We start from the raw sequence: 24279 nt of genomic DNA, 5'->3' as shown, positions 1-24279 counted from the left end.
GGAGAATAATGAAAATATTTTACTTACATACTTTACATTGCTTCACAACACTTCCCATGTATCATGGCCCTTATTCCTCCCTCTTACACATTACACTGAATTGATTTATTAAAAAGTAACTTTTACTTTGAGTATATTTTAAATGAGCTACTTTTCTTTTTAATTGAGTAGGTGTTTACACCAGTGATTTTCCTTCTGCTTAAGTAAAATCTCAGCAGACACTTCCACAAAATTCAGCGTGACAGGGCTGTTAGAATCTTAGTCTTGTTATGCTATGGCCTGTAGGTTCATAACTTATAAAAACAAAATCTCAATCTTCATCACTTTAGCTTTCTGGCTAATTCTGTTTACTTCAATAGGTATGTAAACAACAATCAAGTTATGCTTGAAGTCTCACAGGAGTGCAACAACCAACAGCAACAACACAAACCAATCCATGTCTTAGTTCCTGGTCATCACCTAGAAAAAGGAAATCATAAAGAGATGTTCTAAAATGCTATTCCAGAGGGAAACTGGACTGGATTAGCCTGATATTCAGACTGAATGTCCATTTTGTTTCCACTCCATTATTCAGTTTGACATTGCCTCCATGTTAACCGTTTTCTGTGTTTGGGGGTGGGGGGTGGGGGGGTAATGATTTTCCCCGAACCAATCACTAGTGACTGACGTAGCCGGCCACTCTGACGTTATTTTCAGTTACACTGATGCTGGGCGTATTTACTAACTTTACCAACCATGTTGATAGTTTTTGACAAAAATATGTTTGTTAAGGAATGATTTCAACAAATATTATTCTGCCGAAACGTCATTGGCCCGATCATTTTTCCGATCGAGAAATCGCTGTTGAATAGAGCAACACCAGACTCTGAATCGCTCGACCAAATCTGAAGAGTGGGCGGGTCGCGATTCAGGAGTCTGGAACCAGGCTAGGACTGGATGCTTCTTAATCATAATATATCTAATCCACACTCATCTAAGCCACACATACTTAAAGGACTAAAAGTGAGATTTAGATTATATTATTCTTGTGCATATAGTTTATGATAATATGTGTATTGTGTTTGCAATGTATTTCATTCTGGTAAATGACTGTATTTCCTATGCTAAGTTTGAAAGGAGGATTTTATTTGCAACATGAATATTCATGTAAAGAATACATAATAGGGCACTCCTACCACTGACAATTGGTTTTTGAAGTATGCTGTCTAATGTCACTTGAATGACACTTCAATGATAGATATTCTACACCTGTACGGCAGGTGGCACACTCCTACAAATTTTAAGTGTAACTATCTGCCACTTGAGTAGGAGTTGAGTATGAAACTTGGAATTTCATGAACATTCACATTTTAACACTCAAAGATTTCCTTTTAAGTAAAACCATTTTCCTGCTTTTATTTCAGCCCAACTTTAAGAGCCACATAATCACCACCAAGAAATGGCTGCCCATCAATAGCTGTGGGTTTTAACATTAATTGCCTTGTCACAAAGACAGTAAACCGTAAGTATGCTGAATCTATCTGCAGAGCTGTAAGCAATAGAGAGAGCACTGCACTAACACTGTCAAGTGGAGCCAAAAAAACAGTCTATGCACTGTACTGTAAGGTGCTTTGGACAGAAGCGTCCACTAAAAGGTACATATTATATTAACAAATACTGTACAAGCCCATTTCCACTCACATTGTTGATCCAGGAGATGTAGGCGCTGACGCGGGTGAAGACGGAGGGCTAACCCTAGCTGCAGCCCATGCTGGAGCCGAAGCTCACCACACCGTGGACGTCCCAGGAGCCGTCAGGGTTTTGGCAGTTCAGGGGGCCACCAGAGTCTCACTGAGGGGCAACAGAGCCAGACGAGATGTTCAAGCAAAAGATGGCGAAAACATTTAGAAATTGTACATAGATAATTATCATTATGGCACTGTGTAAAACTATTCTAAACTGTAAGGCTGGTATATTTTCACAGGAACTCCATTTCTATATTACATGAGACTGTAGAATAAAATGCAGGGGTTGTGGTAAATGAATGTGACTCACGTTGCAGCTAGCCAGCTGTCCATCTCCTCCAGCACAGATCATGTTCTTGGTGACCAGGCTGCCCCAACAGTTAGGCTTGGTGCAGTTGGAGTGGCTGACCACAGGCAGGAGGGCCTGCTGCAGGATGTCAGCGATGGGACCTCCAGCTGTGGAAAAGAACAGGGCATTCAAATTTAGCGCTGTAGTCAAGACCACCTTAATCGAGTCCAAGTCAATTCCAAGACCAGGTCCTGTTGAGTTCAAGTCAAGACCAGGTCCAAAGGGCGTTGAGACCAAGTCAAAGCCAAGACCAAAATAGGCAATAAACAGTGTACATGTCTTTCCAAATGTAAAAATAAAGCTCAAGGAGTTTCTTAAGGATCAACAGAGATGATAGCTCTGGACTATACCCTTCAACATCCAACTAATTAATGTATTTTTTAACGTCATTTGGCCCATGGGGCAAGACCAGCCTCAGAGCCAGGAAAAATAATTCATTGCAAAGGATTACCCAATCAGCAAGTAGATCCCGCCCCATTCACTTTGATTGACAGACGGCTGAGACATTATGAAAAGTGACATTATGAAATGATAATAGTCATTAGAGCAATGAAAAAAGAAAAAGGGAAAAGAATCACCTTGAAAAATGTAATTCTGAATAATATCATGTAATTGAAAATAAAAGCCATTTGAAAAATAAAAAAAAGTTTTTATGAAATAAAAATACAACTAAATATAGTCATGTTATTATGAAAACAATTATTATGAAATAGTATTATTTAATTTTTTGTTATTATTATTATATTATATATTTCTGTATTTATTTATGTAATTATTTATTTTACTGACACATATTTATTTATTTAATTATGACTAATATGGTCCTCCATAGTAGCGTGACTCAGATTTCAAAGTGCATGCTTCTTAACTTTTCATTGATACGTTTTGATTGTATTATATTTAACCTTTTCTTTATTCAGGTTGAGATCCCACTGAGATTAAGAATCTCTTTATTTTTCAAAGGAGGCCTGTCCTAGAAAGCAGCATCAAACAACATACAAATATGTACATGAGCAAAAGTACAATCAATCACATAAAGGTCTGCATTTACTATATTGGCACTCAATGTGATAAATTATTAGACGTTGGTGACCCGACCAGGAAAATTGGTCCTGAATGCTCCCTGATGATCCCTTGATGTTTTAGATATGGCTTCCAAATACATATCTGGCAATTTCTGCTTAATCTTTGCTCTCCATTATAATGATAAAACCATTACATCCCTAGATAGGGTTGTAGGGAGAGATGGTAGGAGGTGAGAGTATGTTTTCACTTTGCCACTGATTCTTGTCTCCTCTTCGCTTTCTTATTCCAAATAAAAGCAGTTTATATGACACCTCAACAAGAGTAGAGCAATCTAACACGAATTCAACTGAAACTGCAGAGTGACCATATAGGTGTTTTGTAGTGATTATGTTCTTTTCTTGAGGCGTATGTGATATATAAAAACTCTATTTACCCTATAGCGCTGGAGTTACTAATTAGGAGATGACACAATAATTTAGTTTCACTTTTTATTGATGAAATTGAAATGAAAGGATAAACTGTAGTGTGTAAACAACCTTTGGCACACAGCCATCATGCGACAGGCTAAACTGTGGTGGGTCTACCTCCATAGGCACACATATTAGCCTTGAAATAAGTCAAAGGTCACTGTGAATAGTGAGTGATTTGCAAAATGCTTTGTACTGCTACACCTATTGCCAGTCTTATACCTGAACATAGTGTGGGCACAGCCCCCTCTCCTGGTTACTAGTGAGAGTACAATGCTACAGGTCCTGAACCTCTGACATACCTTCATAATGCTCTTCATTCACTTCTTCCCAGTTCACATGTCCCTGCTTAGCTTGAGAAACAGTTTTGGTCCATCTTGCCTTTTGCCTAGTGATGTATTTGCTTTGTCACAGTTCTTTTTTTTTTTTTTTTTTAAAGATGTTCCATGTAGGTTTGCTTGTGCCACAATCTTCGTGCCTGTACCACTTGCAATATAATATTCTTATGTCTAAATGCCAATTATGTTTGCTCAACTGCTTCTTAAGGGGTCCAGTTGCTAGAGCCGGCACTAAACTTCTTATTGTTAGCGTCACCTCTGGGTTTTGCATTTGAAAATTGAAGACTTTATTGCCATTCAAATCAAAGTTTTAGAAATTTGCCTCTGTGTTTTTACAGGATTAAAGCAAAAAGATAGACATGCTTTACATGCAAGTGAAAATATGGTGGTCTGTCCAAATGGCATAATTCTCTGGCCATTAAAAGGTATTGGAATTGGACATGCTTTGGATAAAAAAGTGGGTTAAAATTAAATGAATGCATTGGAATAGGACATGTTCAATTGCAATAGTTTTGAATTGGGTAAAAAGTTATTGAATTGGACCGGCCATATCTCAGCAATGGAATAAGTTAAGAGTTGTGAGATTTCAGTGTTACCATCCCCTAAACCCAGCCTTTCAGTCCTGTGAATTTGGAAGATTGGAGATTGGAATTTCGACCCAAAATGGTCTCAGAGTCCTCTGACTGATTTCTGACCAAAATTTCAACTTCCTCCAATCTTTCAAAACTTTCAATATTTATTGTTGGGTCAAAGCTGAGTATACGGGTGCAGGTTTTGTGGTCCTATGTGGTTCTGTCTGTGCAAATGTGGAGGAATAAAATAAATCTATGACCTTTTATGTAACAAGTGATTCATTAATAAACAGATAAAAACAAATAATTAGTAGTAATCACCATTTAATTATATTCTCCATATCTAATCAAAGTAGATTTAGCTAAAAACGAATTATTGTGTAACCAATTTGTTTAACATATCTACCTCATCTAGGAAAGACCAAAGTTATGTGTTCTGTTAACTACCTGAAAGATTATCTCTGAGTAACATCTGTTGTTCACATAAACCCCTTACCTAACCTGTTTGTCTGAAGACCCTTATTTGACCTGTTGTTTTGGTCTCTGAGACCTCTCATGTATCAAATCCTAGCCTCGACTTGGTTAAAATCATGACCACACATGTGTTACTCCCTGATCCTCACAAGTTGTCTTTGTTCTCAACCAACCAGAAATGATCTCTTTCAAGGTCAAGTGGTCAGGTGATGCTGTTGTTTGTTTCACTGTATAAATTGTCTGCCCTATCTCAGAGGGTCTACCTTGTCTATCTTGTGAGATCCTCTCGCTCTACACTGTCCCATGCACATGGGCACTCCTAACCCAAGTCTGAGTTTTTGCTGATTTCCTCAACAATTTGGTGCCGTGACATGGATGACAGCATATCTTGAAGGTGACTCTTTTCCAGACGGCAAACCGGCATCAGTGACTTCAGGCCTACTGAATCAAAGGTAAGGGATCCCTTTAAAAATCCCAATATTGTCACGGTATGTTAGGTTGAATGTCTGTGTTAGAGTGCTAGAGAAGATTGACGTCATCCGATTTTATTGAGTTGTCCACTGTGTGTTTAAAGAGAATAGAAGTGAAAATGAAGAAGAATGAAGAAGAAAAGGCCTAGAAAGAAGAAGAGAAGATAAAATAGAATAAGAAGTAAAGAAAAGAGAATAAATGTAGAAGTAGAAAAAGAGATGAAAAGAAAAGGATCCTAAAAAAAAAAAAAACAGAACAAGAAAATGGGAAATAATAGTAGTGAAACCTCGGAAGGAGGGGGACCTGATAAAGAGTTACCAGGACCAATAAAATACACGCTCCATCATTATGGAACTGAAGGCATTGGGCAAAACTGACTCTTTGACTGTCAAATGCAATCTCAAACAGAATCATTGAAAAAACAGAAGATGTAACAGCCAGAATATGTAACACAGTGAACAATCTAGTCGAACAGAAAATTGACCTTTCACCTCTAGCTGGCTGCAGACAGCGAAAGGATGAGACACCCATAGAATTTAAGCCCAATGGAGACATTAACCCATCAGTGTGGTCTGACAGAGACTCAAATAAACAGCCTACCCCCTGGTTATGTACAAAATGTGTTCTGCCAGGGACTGAGTACCAAAATAAAAGAAAAGGTTGTTTGAAAAGGAATGGTCGTCAAAAGAACAAAAAGGGGACAACATCATTATGACAATCAACAGACGAAATTGGAGAAAGTAGGAGAGATAGCAACAGTCATCTACAGTCCCTAAGAGGTCTACCCCGATGGAGTCTACCCCGATGCCCTGTGGTGCCTAAGTCCTGGAGATTCCCTCAAGGCCCAAAGGTGACTACTTTTCACCTCCTGAACAGGGCGCTGGTGAAGTATGGCAATCCATACAGAAGTCAATCCTGGTACATAACTACACAGGAAGGGTTTAGCCGTGTGATGGAGGAGCCTCCAGTCCATGGAGGAGGTGTCAAAAGGCCGGACATCCCTGCAATCCCAGGCCCTGTATGTAAGTGACGCTATGAACCTGTTGTTGCACCTCAGGGAATTCGAGCCTCAGCTTGACCTGTGTTTGAGGCCATAACCCCACCTCCACCAGTTACTCAAGAGGCTTCAACCATTGACCAGGCCAGCAGATCCAGGGGTCACAGAGGTCAAGAGAGAGCAGAGTTATACCCTCCTCCATTAGTGGCCTGCTCCAAAGGTGGAAGCAGGGATTTCTGCACCCCTGACTGAGATGTGATCGATGCTTCACCTGCTGAGAGCAAGGGGGAACCGTGACGGCAGCCTATCAGCATTCAGCAGCACCCAAGATTGGAAGAAGAGCCTCACTTAGAGAAATATGGATTTTCCCTTGAGTGAGGCAGAGATACATTTATTACTTTTATACAATAATGCTAGCATTGCAATCATAAACAGTCATAATTTAATGTGTATTGTGTAATCATACTGTGTAACTATGAAGAAGTTAAAACTGTAATGCCAAGAATCATAATATTGTGATCATGTTGTTAACTTGTTACTTTGAATCAGTGTTATGGGTCGATTAAGGTCAGTGTGGAAAATTCCAGTAATAGTAACACCCTAGTTATAGATAACTTAACTGAACATTGAGGATTAACTGGGTAATGATAAACAACTGTAAACTTCAGGAAACATCTGTCACTACAAGGGAAGTTAGATGAATGTTACTTCTCTAAATTTTAGGGTGAATGGGTGACTGGTATTGATTCACCTGAGATAAAATTACTAACAGCTGAGCTCAGCAATGGAAACTTCTGGAAATGGATAATAGTTTGATTGACCTTATGAGTTTGCCAAAAAACATGTACTTTTGATTTGGATGACAATTTATAGTGACTCTTTCACTGCTTTCCAACAGACTAACCTCTTCGCTTGGCTCTCCTTGACGGGCATTACGCCGCGCGCGCGCGCGCGCGCGCACACACACACACACACACACTAGGCAGGGGATTCACTACCATAGCTATTTGGCTAGTCAAATGGTGACAACTGTCTGGTGAGTTTTGGGATGAACGAGCCACTGTGGCCGGTGAACTATGTCACTCTCGACTATATCAGATTCCAGACTATTTTATTTTTGTCCTCTTTGCATCTTGCTGGTTTTGTAGCGTTCTCTTGGTTTCTGTTGTCCAGTTCACCTGTATCTGCATGTCGTCCAAATTTGTATTCTCTTTTATTTTTTGGTCTGAGAATTTTTTAGAAACCTCTGGGCGTTTCTTGTCTCACCTCACAGTTTGTGTTCCCTCTCAACTAAACTAAACTAAACTAACTTCGGAAAAACTGCAACACCCATCGTGCTTTGCGTCATCGTGTCAACATGGCGCCTGTCTGTCGGACAAAAGGCGAATCAGTCTGACTGTGAAATGAAAGCCAATTAGAAACAGAGGAGACATTTTGGGGAAACTGACCGTGTCCGTGTTTGCCGGCGCCTCCAGGCAGCAGATATATGGTTAAATAAAATCTGTGGAGGCTCTCAGACTGGAATATTAAGGTAAGACCTGCAGCTTCAACTACTGCTGGGTTAAAACCTTCCTGCTAGCCCGATACGTTCCCTTCTCTCTTGTATGGAGAGACCGTTACGCTAGACTCCTTTGAAAAATCCGGTAGTTCAATGTCGTTTTACTTATCGGCAAGCGTACATACCCCCTGGAATATGAATCAAATGCTTTTTTGAATGGTAAAGAGCCATTCTACCATTCGGCATAATATGATCCACAAAGACGCACTTAATTACAATAAAATGTCAACTTCTAGAATTGGTTCACATTTAACGCTACCGCCATACACAGTGTAACAGTTAACGTGTTTTAGTGGAAGAAGATTGTGGGATAACAGGCGAATCAGCACTAAAAGTTGACATTTTATTGTAATTAGTGTTGTTTGGTTTGTTGGATATATGCCGAATTAGAGAGTGCCTCCTAATCATTCATGTAATGTCTTAAGTCTCGTGCTACCGGGTATGCATATTTTCCGCTAAGAGTGACAACATTAAAATACCAGATTTTTAACGGGGTTTGACACTCAAAACACTGTATCGGGGTTACCTGCCGGCTGGAGCAGATGGTCTTTGCACTGCCACAGTGTCGTCTCTGGTCTCATGTCAGCCTGTTTCTGCGGGAGTTACATGGCCAGTTACTAAAAAGTTGCCTAGTCTAGTTAAATGAGTTTTGTCTTTGTGCTTTGCCAGCGTCTGTCTGCAACCGGGAGTCAACTTCTACCACCTCTGGTTTAAGAGGTAGTAACGTTAGTCGGTTGTGATTTGGACTGATGGGCGTTGGGTTCAATAATAATAATAATAATAATGCATTTGCAGTTTTCCTTCGAAGCAATAATCAAAGTGCTACAATACAACAAAAAAACTAGGTAAACAAATAGGCAGAGAGACAGCCTGGTCGTCCATAGTGTGGAGTTTAGTCCAGGAGCAAACTTGATGGTGGGAGTGGAGGTTTGTGGGTGACAGTAGAGTCAGCTGGAGAGTCTCTTGATGTGATCCTCTATTGCTACCTGTAGGAAAACCCTCTTTTCTCTCTTCTCCCTCCACAGGGAGGTCAGAGGTCAGGGTCAGCTGCAGAGCAGCAGCTCTGGAGATGGTAGAGCCAGCTTGTCTTGCTCAAGGACACTTCAGCAGGGAGGGGGTTTGGACTTAACAGTCTCTGTAACCACTAACTGCCCTACTGACCCAGTTTGGGCCCACACAGCTGTTAAAGCTTTACATTGCTTATAACTTGTGTGTTTTTTCATACATATCCATTCTCCATGCTTTCTTCCCCTGCTGTTTCTGCTGAGCAGAGATCTCTCAAGGAGTTAGTTGACCAGTGCCAGTCAGCACTATTTGACTGCCTGTCTCTCTCTCCCATCATGTCCAGTGTCCAGGCCAGCTTCTGAAACATAAGACTGGTCAGAAAGAAGAGTTCACATAATCACACATAACACACAATCTCTGTTCCAGTGTCATCACTATCAGCGAAGGGAGTTTGGCTGCTGTTACTCACTGTTATTGTGTTGTAGACACGGCATGAAACTAACTTCTCTCACCACCGGCCAAGGTCGCTGCATCCTAATCCCAAATGGATGTGAATAAACTAAAGCCTAAACCTAAAGCAGATCTAGGAGCCACTGTGGTGGATGGATAAGAGTTAGTTTCCCGCCCTGATGTAACTTGATGTCAAGGAGACATGGAGTGTTGGTGGGATTCACTGCTGTCTTCAAGGCTATGATGATAATTTAACTTGTCTGAATTTTTCTCATGGCAGAAAACAAAGTTCTGTTGCCTTCTGGTCGCTTGTGGTAATTTCCCACACTGGTCTTGTTGCTGTATGTACAGCAAAGTGCATAGACTGTGTTCAGGCAGACAGTGTTACATCCTTTGCTAGCCTGGTATTACCATGTTCAACTGTATCATTTGGACCCTTGTCCAGACTAGTTGAGTGCTTTTAGGGTTAGGGCTAGGCCGCAGGCAGTTGTTGGCCTCAGAGAACTAAGAGAGCTGATTTGAACTATAGCTGGAGGCAGAGATGAGGTCAGTGTTTTCAGCAGTTATCTAATCCTTTGGATCTAATGTTGACTGATAAGCCAATTGACTTCCATGCTGATTTATAAGCCTGCTGTGTGTGATAGTGATTGATAAGCCTGTGGTCCACTGAAGGAACACAATGTCATATTCTATGAGCAAAATGTCATGTTTTATATAGTAAACACAAGTGTTTGTACACTAGGCCTCTTGATTTTAGGAAATTTACTCCATATTGTACATTACTATCTGACTCTGTCTGTATCTGCTATCTGATCATGGCCCACTGGTCCAATAACACTGTTTGACTCATTTACAGCTGCAACCTACATGATTGCACTAGTATCGATACCAGAATTTTGAGTTTGATACCAATACTAAGTTAAATGTAGAAAAATTTGATACTACTACAATACCACAGCAAAGGAAAACTATCAAGCAGTGTCACAGAGCAACAGTCACTGAGATTTTTTGTAAGCTTACTTGTTACCACGCTTGACTTGATGGCTTCTTAGCAACTTTGCTACAGGTTTTAATGTCAGTTGGGTGTCAGTTCTGTAAGCGAAATCATTCCATGTTTTGCTCTGGGCAACAGTTTGTCAATTAGTTCAAGTACGCTGGGACTCGTGGTGGGGCAGAATGAGGCGGGGTGAGACGTAATGAGGCGGGGTGGGGCAGAATGAGGCGAGGTGGGGCAGAATGAGGCGAGGTGGGGCAGAATGAGGTGAGGTGGGGCAGAATGAGACGAGGTGGGGCAGAATGAGGCGAGGTGGGGCAGAATGAGGCGGGGTATACATTATATTGTTTTGTGAGATGTAGCTGTGACGATCATCTTTCTTTTTTTGTGTAAACAATTTGGAAGCAATTAAGCAAACAAGTCGGGTATCACTGTTAAAAATCACACTGCAGAGTGCAACATGCACATCAACAAGCTAGCTAGTTGACATCAAAATGTCAAAGATGGACGCAGGTGGCGAGCCTAGACAGCTAAAAATTCCACCCTTTTTTTTATACAAAGTAATGTTGGAGAAATGGTGGACGCTGCGAGCTCCTCTGAAAGTTCAGAGTCATCTGCAAGTGCAAGTCGGCCAGCATCAGCCACTCCTTCACAAGCGGCTGGTGAAGAAAACAGGCACACCTTCCATAGGGTCTCTTTTCTTTTCTCCTTTTTTCGCCTATTCCCCTATTTTCTCCCAATTTTGTTGTTGCCAATTCCTGAAGGTCTTCACGGTCCCCGTTGTGTGACCCCCTGACGGCTGGGGAGGGTGTAGACTACCATGTGACTCCTCCGATACATGTGGAGTCCCCAGCCGCTCTCTCTCGTGTGTGTGGGTCTTGTCACTCTCCCCACAATGTATTCATAACGATGTAAAAACAGTAAAGTATTTCTGCATGTCTATGCTAGCTAAGATCTTTCCCCAGTGTAAACATATGTTGCACATGGAAGCTGAACTTCAAAATAAAAGCCCCACGTATAGTGCACCTATTTGCCTTACTGACACAGGTGATTTCGGGTTGGTATTACAGGGACGATGAAGAGGTATAAACATTGACCAGTACAGCTTTTCATTACAAGAATGGCTATCTCTTTGAAAATGTTGTTTTAGTTCCAAAAGGTGGATCATTGTATGTCATTTGGAGCTACTTCGGTTTTAACCAGATGACGGAAACAAATACAGACTTTCTAGGTGCTGGAACTTTGAGAAGTACTGCACTGTTAATAATTAAAAAGTGAAAATATATGTTAAGGTGCAAAAGTGCAATAAAAAAATGTTTCCTGAAACCGAGACAAATAATTGTAATTAATAATCATGATCACAATATTAATAAAAATAGTCTGAATGATCAATTGTGCCATCATTGTGCAGCCCTATATCAACCCCATATATCAGTCTGACTCTATACACCATGACTCATCCTCCTCTGCCTCAGAGAGAGAAAGTATGGAGCTTGGCTGCCTGAGATGGAAATTTTTCTTGGCATTTCTCCAAGACACACAAACACATGCACACACGCACACAGACACACACACTCATGCACACACTCCTCCTCTATATCTCTATATAAGTGTTGACATGCCTGCTGACTTTGATTCTCTACTGCGGCCTGTTTTTTTCTCTGCATCAAAAAGAAAAGCTTAGAGACAGATGTGTTATCTCATTCCCCCATTTCTCTCTCTCTCTCTCTCTCTCTCTCTCTCTCTCTCTCTCTCTCTCTCTCTCTCTCTCTCTCTCTCTCTCACAGTTCAGTCACTTTATTGTCATGACTGTTTATCAGAAATATCACAAAAGCAGTACTGCATTACAAAAAAACACCAATCAACTGTTTACACATTAAACCCTTATTGAAATGAGTATGTATTTGGTTTGAAAACATGTACTAAATAATAAAAGTAGCCTATATAATAGATATTTTCTTTAATCTGACAGAGGAATTCATTTCATATCTGGATAGCAGCTGTTTGCGCAGTGTGTGTGTGTGTGTGTGTGTGTGTGTGTGTGAGAGCTGTGAATCTGCAGGCATGAAGCTACCAGGCCTTACTTCCATTCTATTTTGTGATCATCTCATTGGTCATGTGTCTTGGGATGTGTGATCCTATTGCTACTGGCACCACCCATATTACAAATGTATGCACTCATGGTACTGTTATGGTGTCCTCCTCCCGTCCTGTCCTCCTCCAGGATGTCCCAGCAGTGTGAGGAGCCTCGTTTCACCATTGAGCAGATTGACCTCCTCCAGAGGTTGAGGAGGACGGGGATGACCCAGGCTGAGGTCCTCCACGCCCTGGACACCCTGGACCGCCTGGACAGGCAGCATGGACACAAGTCAACCCACAGACCCTCCTACCTGCCACCTTTGTCTTCCTCCAGTACCGTCGCCGCCTCTTCCTCCATGACCTCCACCGCCACACAGACCAATTTCCCAGAAAACCGACACTCGCCATCACCCAGTAACAACTACAACACTTCCCCACCCCTCCCAATATCAGTTCCCGGCCCTGTTGCCATGGCAGCAGTAGCTCAGAACGGTCTAGTCGCTGTGACCAATGGGAAGCTGTCACCGCCGCGGTTTCCTGTTGCTGTGGTTAGCGGCAGCATGGCGGCGCCAGGCTACGGATTTGAGACTAGCGAAGAAGACCTAGATGTCGATGATAAGGTGGAGGATCTGATGAGGTAAGACTAGACCAGACAGACCAGACTGCTTAGATGGCCATGGGCTGCACTTTTTGGCCAAATCAGTTGTGGCAGACTGAATCATTTGAGTTAATTAGTTGAATTAATTGTATAAAGTTTAATTACGGCTACACCTGGTAGTTTTTCTTTGCCGATTCTGATTACTGATTTTGCAATTGTGTGAATGGCCAATCAGGGATCCAATCGCCAATTGAAACTATGCATTTTGCCTGGACTTTGTACTATGTCAATAGAGGGTGCTAGGGCGCCGCCCCTCCTGATCTTACACGGGGGGGAAAAAAATTCAGAAAGATTTTATTCAACTTTTTACCATGTAGATCATATGGGATAAAGGCAAATATACAAATAAGGTAAATAAAAATGTATTTTTCCTTTTTTAAACTCTCATTTCTGGCAGTTCTGGCTGGGCCGGCTGGGCAAGGCTGTAACTTCCTGCCCAGGGGCTTACCCTAACCCAACGGCTCCATTGAATATACATTGAACGTCTGGCATGCCCATAATTTACTCTTTGAAGCCAAACAAACACGAGCTTGAGGGGTCAGCGGTCGTTAACGCCCGTGGCTTGTGGCCAGTAAATTAGATGTGTTGCCTCTTTTGGCGACACAAACTTTTAAACGTCTTTTGCGAATGGCTGCAGTAATATCTTCAGGTTCACCTTTATCATTGGCTTTGTGGGCAAAATACTGCCGTATTTCACTTTGTGTGGCCTACTTCTCTACAAGTTGGGGACGGGCACGTCATCAACCGCTTCCATTTCCAACCTCCTCTCTCTTTCTCTGTGAGGATACTGAGTGATGCAGCTAGCTCTCTCACTTCCGCACACAGACTGAACATTAGGCACTCCAACCATGTCACTGTTCCCTTGAGTCCTTAAGGCGGGTCTTTATTTTCCGATGGATGGCATTCAGAAAGTATTGAATTTTGCAAAATGCTGGTATAGTACCATTTTAAAGTGTTTGTACCGTGGTACCTTTATAGTACCGGTATTCCCTGCAGCCCTACATGTAAATGAATGCACACAAAGACTGCTTTCTTCTTTTTATTTTTTACGATGTGCATACTTAAACTTACTTGCATTAAGCTCCTCAAGTCAATATTGTTTCAGTAAAACTTTTTATTTCTTAGTACATTTTGGCATTGCTTTGTCTTTTCCTTTTAATGTTTGGCCTTGGTTGGAAGTGGGATATGTGTGGTGGGGCGCCCCACCTAGATAAATTGGCACCAGCCGCCACTGAGCGGCACATTATGTAAAAGTTGCAGAGTAAACAAACAATAAAATTTCAATCGACATGTAGCTCAAACTGCAAAAATTGTAAAACTGAAATGAGGATCACTTGTGACACACACACACATACACACACACCCTCCAGTGCCTCTCATCTGTAGTCTGCAGCCATACAGCAGCAATCAGAGCAGTATTGATTTGAGGATGTGTGTGAAAATGAAATCAAACCAGAAGGATGGAAGGAGAGCAGAGAATATTACAGCAGGATCTGGCCCCTGATTCCTGCTCACATTCAGCTTCAGCAGCTACTAGCATCTATATGTAAATGAGACAGTATTCTACTGAAAGAAACACCCTGTGTGTGTGCGTGTGTGTGGGCGGGGGTATGTTTAATGCAGAACCAGCTTTTTAATAATTCTCACACATCCACCTTTGTATTCCCAGTGTTGAGTGTGTATTTATGTAGAGTGATATGTTGGTCTGCTGTTCTGTACCTGGTGTGACAGCATGTACTGTAATACTTTGTTGGTTGCCAGTATGTTTCTGCACCAATGTCACCAAGGTGTATTCCTGCACATTTGCTGGACTTGGTGATAAGTAGCGATTCTGTTCTTCTCTCCCTCCAGACGGGACAGTGCTGTGATAAAGGAGGAGATCAGGGCCTTCCTGGGGAACAGGCGGATCTCTCAGGCTGTGGTCGCTCAGGTAACAGGTCAGTGTCTCCACTTTCTCTGTACTTTAACTGGGCTGGTAAATCACCACCAGAGAAACACTGGTAAACATTTCTGTTTACTCTACAGGTAACCAACCATCATTTGTCCTATTCTAAACGTCTAGTTGGCTGGGCTTATTCATGAAGTAATTTCTAGATGATTTTATTTCTGATACAGAGTATAAAAAACCTACTCAGCAGCTGACAATAGAAGACTGGTTGTACTGGGCAGCTTCCACTGTGAATATGTGGAACTAAAAGGGGATTAAAACTAGTAAGATGGAAGGGTGCTTGTAAAAACATCTCATATCAAAACAAACAAACAAAATCATCAAATTCAGATAAGCAACAGGACACAGGACTGGGTATCAGAATCTAGATGACAACAGGACAGAAAATGACAAGTAGGGGAAAATGAGACATCCCATAATCCTCTGATCAGTCTGATCAGATTAAGTTTTATAGAAACAATCACTTCTGTAACCTCTAGACAAGCTCATTGGATGTCTCCTCCTCCTGCAGGGATCAGTCAGAGTCGGATCTCCCACTGGCTCCTGCAGCAGGGATCGGACCTCAGCGAGCAGAAGAAGCGAGCCTTCTTCCGCTGGTACCAACTGGAGAAGACCAACCCTGGTAACACCAGCCTCCGCCATCAGGCCCACATCACTACCTCCTCCTCCTCCTCCTCTTCCTCCTCCTCCTCCATCACCACCTCATCCTCCTCCTGCTCCTTCATAACATCTTCACCCTCCCCCTCTTACATCATCACCACCTCTTCCTCCTCATCGTCAACCTTCTGCTGTAAAAAAAAGTGCTGTAAAATAAACGAGGACAAAACAAGCATTTCATCAACCAGTCAGCTATAAGACTGGCAGTGTTGACTCCAGTAACACCCTGAGCTCAAGCTTAAAGCTGACTCAGCAAATCTCAGAAACCATACTGAACTCCCAACAAACAAAGGAAGAATGCTACTACATAATAAGCGAAGGGACAAGCTATCAGTTAATGCACGGTTGTAAAAATGAGTTTTCTGCTGCGTCTTGAAAGAAGATACAGAGTTCACTAGCTGTGTTTCCTCAGGCAGGTTAGTCCAAAGTTTACATGCAATAATTTGCTCACAGATCCAAATGTGTAAATGAGTGAGCTAACCAAGGGGGCTGCACAGTCATCTTAATAATAATTATTCACACTGAATAATTAACATATCATTAGAATCATCATTAGAATGTCTGGACTCATTGTGTGGACTGTGTATTTACCTCCACCACGATGAAACCACGATGTTGGTGATTCTTTTATTTTGGCGTTTTCCTGTATATGATCATATGTGTAGAGAGTAATGTTGCATGCATTCAATGTGATGAATGATAGTACATACTATTAGAAGAACATGGTTAAAATGATGACATTACATTGAGAGGATGCCAGGTTGCATCCTTCTTGCTTTCATAAGTTGCTCCGGATAAGACCGACAGCTAAAACACTTAATTTGTATGATGTTTATATAAGATGCCAAAAGTGCAGTAAAATAATTTTGTTCCTCAAATCATTGAGATTTTTAATTGTGATCACAATATCTAGTAAAATAATCTGGATTATGATTTTAGCCATAATTTTGCAGCTCTGGTTTGGCTCCCATCTGGTTTCTGGATGACAGCATTGCAGAAGTATCATAAAATGTTAATGGAGTCAAAAAGAGTCTATTTAAAGAATAGAAACCAAGGCACTCTCTTTTGTGCTAACATTCAAAAGCTTTTATTGGCATCTCGAGACGTCCCTTGTTACAGAAATAAAGGCTTTGAACTGTTTGGGCATAAGAGAGTGCCTTGGCCCTCATCTCTTTAAAACAATGACTGCATTGTTTTAAAGTAATTATGTTTAGACCAAATAAAAAGCAATATTTTTAAAGAGGGAGATGCATTAGTGGAATGTACAGTTTAAAAACATCAGCTCAGTCTAGTTCAAGAGGACCCCAGTTTCTTCACATGCAAAAAATAGCCAGGAATGATCCTTTAATCAAAATCCTCTGACTTCCATTGAGCTCATTGTCCTGATGCTCTCCAATAAATAAACACCAGGAAGTAATGTTCATAATGGAGGTCATTCATACAAGGTTACTGTTTGTCCTTACATTAGATTAACATTTAATGATTCGTGTGGGGAAATCAGGTCATTATTGCAGCATTAAATAGTAATAGGACACAGCAAAAAAACAAAACAAAACAAAAAATACAATTTAAATAAGAGTGGACATAAATGAGGAAAAACTTACTGAAACAAATGAAAACGGTTGAAAGCAGACCTGGCTGTCTGGTGGGTGTGTCCTCAGGTGCCACGCTAGCCATGCGAGCCGCCCCATTGGCTCTGGAGGACATGATGGACTGGCACCAAGCCCCGCCCCCTCTCGGCTCCGCCCCCGGAAGCTTCCGTCTGCGGCGAGGGAGCAGATTCACCTGGAGGAAGGAGTGTCTGGCTGTTATGGAGAGGTGAGGAGGAGGCGGAGGAGGAGGAGGAGGAGGAGGAGGAGGGGAAGGAGTGTTTAGCTGTCAGAGGGAGGAGAGGAGTTGAAAAGGAGGAGTTGGTGTTTGGCTATTGTAATGTAACAAGAGGTATAACGTTTAATTGGCTTTGTAATTATAACATGTTTTCACAACCCTGACCTCACATTGTGTGTGTTGTGTGTGTGTGCGTGTGCAGCTACTTCGGTGATAACCAGTACCCTGATGAGGCCAAGAGAGAGGAGATCGCCAACGCCTGCAACGCTGTCATCCAGAAACCAGGTAACCAGACCTGCACCATTGTGGCACCACTGTCCTCAATAATTTGAGGAACAAAATTATTTTATTGCACTTTTGGCATCTTATATCAATGTTACAAAGTAGGTGTTTTAGTTGATGTTCTTATCTGTTGCATCTTTCATTCATTTCTAATGGGAGAGTATTGTTTTCCACGTTTTTTTGGGATAGAGAGGAGGCAGCCTCAGAGTTATGATCTGTCTGAATCAGTGTCTGATCTGTGTGTGTTTGTGTGTGCGTGTGTGTTTTACAGGAAAGAAGCTGTCTGATTTGGAGAGGGTCACATCTCTGAAGGTCTACAACTGGTTTGCCAACCGCCGCAAAGAGATCAAGAGGCGTGCTAACATAGGTAATATCTACCTCCACATTGGAGATCTATGTGTGTGTGTGTGTGTGTGTGTGTGTGTGTGTGTGTGTGTATGTCTGTCTTTGTGAGAGTATTTACAGTAGTAGCCAAGTTCTCCTTCATGTATTTATCCCACTTTAGTACTACAGACAAGTATTTCTTGACTGAATACAGTAGAACTAAATTAGTATATTTACCACAAAACTCGTGTCTCTCAACCAGCAAGTGAACAGACTATATATATTATATTATACTATTATATATTATACTATTATAGACTACCTTGTAACTTCCAATGGCTAAACAGAGAGAAAAACTTCCCTTCCCTTTGAGGATGGAGTGTAAGAGCAATAGTATCTTAGCAAGCATGCAGTAAAAAGTGGGACTTCTTCTAGCCAACTCACCGGCCAGTTAGAGTTTACATATCACTGCTGTTGGGTAAAAACTAAGCAGCTCCAATTTCTGTGTTTTTCTTCCATAAATGGAAAGTTTCCAAAGTTGCAGTCATTTATGTGTTGAGCGAGTTTCATGACTCTTGGACCCTTAAAACTGTTAAATCCCTTTATTGCACAGCTTTGTTGAATACTCAATTTTGAGTGGCCAGTGAACCACTATTTCACCTCTAATCAAATCACTCCACAGTCGAGACATCCAGTCGGTTTTGTTGATTTCTAATCATTAATTGGTAACACCTTGTGCCAAAATGACGTTACTCTTTGGTTACTGCAGACAGTCTGGCTGGACTATTCTTTTGGTGGGAACTTGTAAGTTAAATTTGCTTGTAATAAAATGGTTTTAAATCAATATTTTTGGTCAAATGATTAATGTCTTTGGTAAGTATCCGTGTAATAAGCGGGATAATTTATAATTATGGGCATTATTGGAAAATAGGCCCTGGCAGAGTGATGCAAAGCGGCTGCTGGCCAGCTTGCTGTATGTTATCCCTTACTTAACAACTGATGACATCCTGAACTGGAAGGACAGTGGAGCAGTTCTGTTTCAGCCCATATTTTTTCAGCACCAACAAAATACATAACATAAATTAAGCACCACTGGTGCTGTGCAGGGATACTCCAGCAGTCACTAAATAAATAAGTAAACAACAGTCTGCATACAAATAGTCTTTCCATGCCTGCACATGTCCAGCATCTCTGGCACTGCTTTAGTCCACATGCTCCTCTCCTAGTGTCGGCTGAAACACAGATATCAAGTCAGAGGTTAATCAGGTTGAAGCTTGCCTTGTTTGCCCCATCTATTGTAAAATTAGAAAAAAAAACATTGGCATCAATGAGGAATAAGTATTCCTTTCTTGATTCCTGAAAAACTAGCCTTTTACAGATGTCTGGTTTTCCCCAGCAGGAGAAGAGGTTTCCAAACTGCTTCATGTCCAGAGTAGAGAATTTCACTGTGCTGTTTGGAGGCGTCTGAGAGTTTGTCTTTATTTGTGTTTTTGAAGTTGATATGTTATGGTGAGGTTTGTGTTTTTGAAGAAGCAGCCATCTTGGAGAGCCACGGCATCGAGGTTCAGAGTCCAGGAGGTCAGTCCAACAGCGACGAGGTGGACGGCAACGACTTCCCCGACCAGGTAACACACTGACAGGACACACACACACAGAAGGCCCTTCTGTAACGGAAAGGTCACAGGGTCGATCCTCGCAACCCATCGGGTGTCCAGTAACAGCGATGTGTCCTGTTGAAATGTCCTTGAGCGAGGCTTTGGACCCCTACCTGCTCACTCGGTGAGAGTTTAGAGAAGCAGGCTTGTGGCCAGACGTTCGCCAGTTCAAATCCCGTGACCAGCTGGCGGGGAAAGTGAATCATAAAAGCTCTCCCCGCTCTCAACATCTACTGTCGATGTACCCATGAGCAAAGCGCTTAAAAGATAATACCAGTGCTCTTTTATGTTTGTGCCAATGTGTGTGTGAATATACATTTTACATACATATTACAAAATCCATTTTATTTTTGTTTCCTGTTTGCATAACCTGTTTGGTTTACATTTGCATTTTAGACATTTATGTGACACGCTTATCCAGAGAGACTTCCAGTGAGGTCAAGGATCAGAGGTCACAGCACCCAGACAATATGCCTGTGACCCTAGAATGATCATGAATAAGAGTGGAAGAGCTAGGAAAACCGTTTGTATAATGTATGTTTCCTGGTGTGTCACAGGGTTGTGATGTGTCAATGTTTGAGAAGAGAGCTGCAGCCAGGCCGTTTGGTTTCAGTCGAGTTGACCTGTCCTCTCCGACCCAGGTACAGCCCAATAATACTTCATCACCATCTCTACATTTACCAAAGATCTCAGTTGGAGAGATGACTGCAAATTTACAATCGCAGTGTTTTATTCCTGATTGTCTGCTATCATATTTGTTGAAGATTACTTCAGCAGTTGAGATACATAATGACATGGAGGCCTCTTAAAGGTGACATCAGCAGTCTGGGCAAACATGCTGTCATGTGTATATATTATTATGATATGTATTTCCTATGTCTTCATAACTTCTGTCGGCCCCTAGGAGAGGAGAACAGGACTATTGAGATGGAGCCACAAATCTACTAATCCCCTCCTCTTCTTCTCCTCTTCTCATCTCAGGTTCCCACCCTCCTCCCCACCTGGTTCGCCGCCCTGGGAAGAGGGGGCTTGGCCGGGCAGCGGGCCAGCTCTTTGATCGGCCGTTCCCTGGTGGCGGCGGCGGGACCTCAGGCGGAAGGTTCCAGACTGACAGGTGTGTCCTGGTCTCCCCCCTCCCCCTCCCTGCAGGACGACCCCACCAACCACGGCTCGCTCTCCGAGCCCCAGGACCCAATCGCCTTGGCCGTGGAGATGGCGGCTGTCAATCACAGCATCCTGGCCCTAGCCAATCAGGCGGCGGCGGCGGCGGCCGGGGCGGGGGGCGGCGCGGCAAATGACATCAAGACGGAGACGCTGGAGGACGACTGAAGGGGGGAGAGAAGATCTAGGAGATGTAGGAGTTATGAATAGGAACAGGTGTGTTGATATGCAAGCAGATTTTATAGGAATGTAATAAGTGATAAACGTCATGTATAGTCCAATCCTGAGATACCTCCCAACCCTACCTCCAACCACCAACTTGCTCTTCCACACTGTTAGAGGCATTACCAGTATAAAATAATGATCCTAATAATAATGATAATAATTATAATATTAATAATGATAATAATGATCAACTTTGATAGTAGCGTTTCCAGTGCTCTCCAACAGACTGACCAAAAGGACAGGAAATGATGCGCTGGGCAGATTTTTCTTCCAAACTGTGCATTTTCACAGCAGGACACAACTGTATTTGAAATGGGATTCAAATAGTTGTTCTTGCGGTGTGGTTACCATACAACTGAACAGCCTCAACGACGAATACATGAATTTGAAAGTTAAGCTAATTTTTCATTTCAGCTGATTGTTTCAGCAATATGTAGCATATTGCATCGCAGTACATTATCACATTTTCGTCACTGGCGCGGCTCTCTTATCCAGAGAGACTTCCAATGGGTGCAACAGTAGAATAAGCTTCAATTCCTAGATCACCAGTATTACCATTAGCAATAGTAATGGTAATGTCCCTTCGCCCAAAGGACATGAGTTAGTCAAACGATAGCAAACATTTCTCAATAGATAAGTATCGAAGAAATCTGAGGCTGTAGGCGAATTTGTATGAGAATGCAAATTTAGAATGAATTTATGGTATTCTTTATTCTTTGGCGCCCAAATGCCCGGTGGGGTAACCGAGGCCTGAGAACACTGTGAGTGATCTGGTGATCGTCCGTGTGGAGATCTGTAATCCTGGGATGGAGGAGAGCCAGGTGAGCTGCTGTGATCCACTCACTCTCTCACCTGTTGTCAAGAAACTTCCACTCATCCTCCGCCTTCATTTAGTCTCTCACACCATTCAGTGAAGTTAAAGTGGAGTTCTGATCGCCTGTCGATACTCGTGATTTTCCCTTCAATAGTATAATAATACTGTTAGAGAATAAAGATAATAGTGTAGAGTGAATGCATACATATACACGTGTGTATGTATGCATACACACACACATATATACATACAGTATATATAAACTGTGAGGGTATGTGTATATGCCCTAACCCCTATCTATTTACAGTATATTGACTGTAGACAATATTAGCTTCAGAAACAAAAGACATGGTCGGTGATAGAGAGAATCATTATGATGGAGTCTTGTTAGTATTGGTGAAAGGTGACTGAAGCGTTAGCCAAAGTATTAAGTTTGAATTTGTGTATTTTCTGACTGTATGATAATCATGGATGGAAATAGGTATTAGAGATATGCTAATCAACGGCACATCAGATGTGTCATATTATTGCAAGCAGAACGCATATCTGTCCTCTTTAAGTATATCTATATATGTGCTTGATATGCCATGTGTTCTAAACACATACTTTTATGGTTTTGTTTAAATTGTATTTTCATTTTAAATGGCACTTTATGGGATCAGTACCATGGTGCTTCTGTGTCCCCGCCCTCTATGGTTTTCATTGGTCAGTATGAGCGACTGACAGACCAGATAGACCAATAGGAAGAAGTGAAAATGACCTGGGACACCGCTGGTTTCCCCAACGAGCTCAAAGTTCCCATTTAGTGAGCAACTTAGATTCTCTCTGTAAATCAACCACAGCACCAAGTAACAGGTTTACAGTGACCGGTCGTCTCTAGCTGCAAAATAACAAGTTTATTAAACTAGTCAAGACAAAAGTATCTCTACAGTTACAGCCATTGCAGAAATCACTCCCTTTCCTGCCTTTTCTCTGATCTAATGCTGCTCTTTTGCTCATCCTCAAGAGGCGTTGTTTGGAAAAAATAAAGTTTTGCTCTGTTTTCAGCCATCGTATGTAGCATAGTCTGGTAACTATTTGGTTTAGAAACACCAGAGTTTTGTGCTACGATATACTAATTTGGTTCGACTGTACAACATCCGAGAAAGAATGTTAAATCTTTAATCATTTGCTCAATATACGTGTTTGTCAGTTTCAAATTATGATTGCTAGTTAGCAGCCTCATAACTTGTGATCAACTTGTTTGTATGTTAGGTGAATAATAAGTCAACTTCTAATTAAAAATGAAAATTATAATAACATGATGGAAACCCCTACAGTCGATTGTCTAAAAACGTAGTAAATCCTTCCAGTCATGGCCGCCTCTTGCGTTTGCATCAGTGCAGTCAGCTGCTTACCTTTTGCCACATAGTAAAATCACATGAACACTGACACTAAAAACCTCACTAGTTGAAGAGTGAATAACACTGGAATGCAGTTCATCAGTTAGTAGATACTATTAAACACTCGTAAACATGACTAGACTGATTGAACTTCAGTTCACTACATTAGAACAACTCATGACCTTTGATATAACTCTTCAGTACTACTTCAGGCAACTTGCAGTTTTAAGGCAGCAAGGACACTTATGTTTTTAAGTTGAAGTGCCTTCATATTTTTTGCAGTGTACCAATGCAGGATAAATACATGGGAGGATGACTTCTGCAATGGCTACCGCTGTACACAATACTAATGCAAGAGAAATACATGAAGTTCTATAATGGATAAAATATATACATAAAACAGGTTCATCACCAGGTGCTTTACAGGCTAAGCTACTGACAGTTTTGGTAAAACCTGCGTTTACTGTCACAGGTTTAAGAGTTCAAGGTTTGAGTTAAAAACTCAACATAAATACCTCACTTCACTCCCCCTCCCTCTGCTATAAGCTATTCCCCCCAGTTCCTGCTCCGCTGCTTCAATGTGAATCAAGTTTCAGAGTTCAGAGACTATTGAGACTGAACTGTAATTGTAATTTCTTCAGAGGAGACTTTAGGTCCGATGTGTCAGCAAACTGCGACGGGGCTTTTCTATGTAATATGACGGAGGAATCAACAGACGCTTCCCCCTGGCTTCTCTGGGACAACACACAGCTATTCAGAAATGACGGTGTACTTTAAAAAGGGAAATTCCACTCTAAAATGCGATTCACTCATATAAGCCCCTGCATCCGCCAGCCTCCTCT

The 24279-nt window shown here is 41.7% G+C and overlaps 1 protein-coding gene and 1 pseudogene across 3 annotated transcripts; one reads left to right on the top strand and one right to left on the bottom strand.

Annotated features, from left to right (window-relative positions):
* Positions 1-441: 441 nt before the first annotated feature.
* LOC139929283 (chymotrypsin-like elastase family member 2A) lies at positions 442-8557 on the bottom strand (annotated as a pseudogene).
* On the top strand, positions 7817-21660 carry LOC139924504 (homeobox-containing protein 1-like). Of its 3 annotated transcripts, none has more exons than XM_078283260.1 (10): positions 7817-7949; positions 12650-13141; positions 15014-15099; positions 15622-15732; positions 17429-17585; positions 17797-17879; positions 18148-18243; positions 19737-19825; positions 20413-20496; positions 20837-21660. In XM_078283260.1, the coding sequence occupies exons 2-10, from the start codon at positions 12651-12653 to the stop codon at positions 21182-21184; spliced, it is 1545 nt and encodes a 514-aa protein (XP_078139386.1). In that variant the 5' UTR covers positions 7817-7949; position 12650; the 3' UTR covers positions 21185-21660. The 3 variants fall into 3 exon arrangements, with proteins under 3 accessions (XP_078139386.1, XP_078139385.1, XP_078139384.1); XM_078283259.1 differs by having other exon boundaries at positions 19734-19825; XM_078283258.1 differs by having other exon boundaries at positions 19731-19825.
* Positions 21661-24279: the final 2619 nt, after the last annotated feature.

This window comes from Centroberyx gerrardi, chromosome 1 (assembly GCF_048128805.1).
Source record: "Centroberyx gerrardi isolate f3 chromosome 1, fCenGer3.hap1.cur.20231027, whole genome shotgun sequence".
NCBI classification, from domain to species: domain Eukaryota; kingdom Metazoa; phylum Chordata; class Actinopteri; order Beryciformes; family Berycidae; genus Centroberyx; species Centroberyx gerrardi.
Note: the sequence above shows the minus strand (reverse complement) of the source record. Positions and strands in the feature narration are given on the sequence as shown.

Bases quoted from the DNA above. Each gene is read 5' to 3' on its own strand.
- LOC139924504 (XM_078283258.1), top strand. From the start codon at position 12,651: ATGTCCCAGCAGTGTGAGGAGCCTCGTTTCACCATTGAGCAGATTGAC. The intron at 15,733-17,428 runs GTAACACCAGCC...GTGTGTCCTCAG, and splicing joins ACTGGAGAAGACCAACCCTG to GTGCCACGCTAGCCATGCGA. The intron at 19,826-20,412 runs GTAACACACTGA...GGTGTGTCACAG, and splicing joins GCAACGACTTCCCCGACCAG to GGTTGTGATGTGTCAATGTT.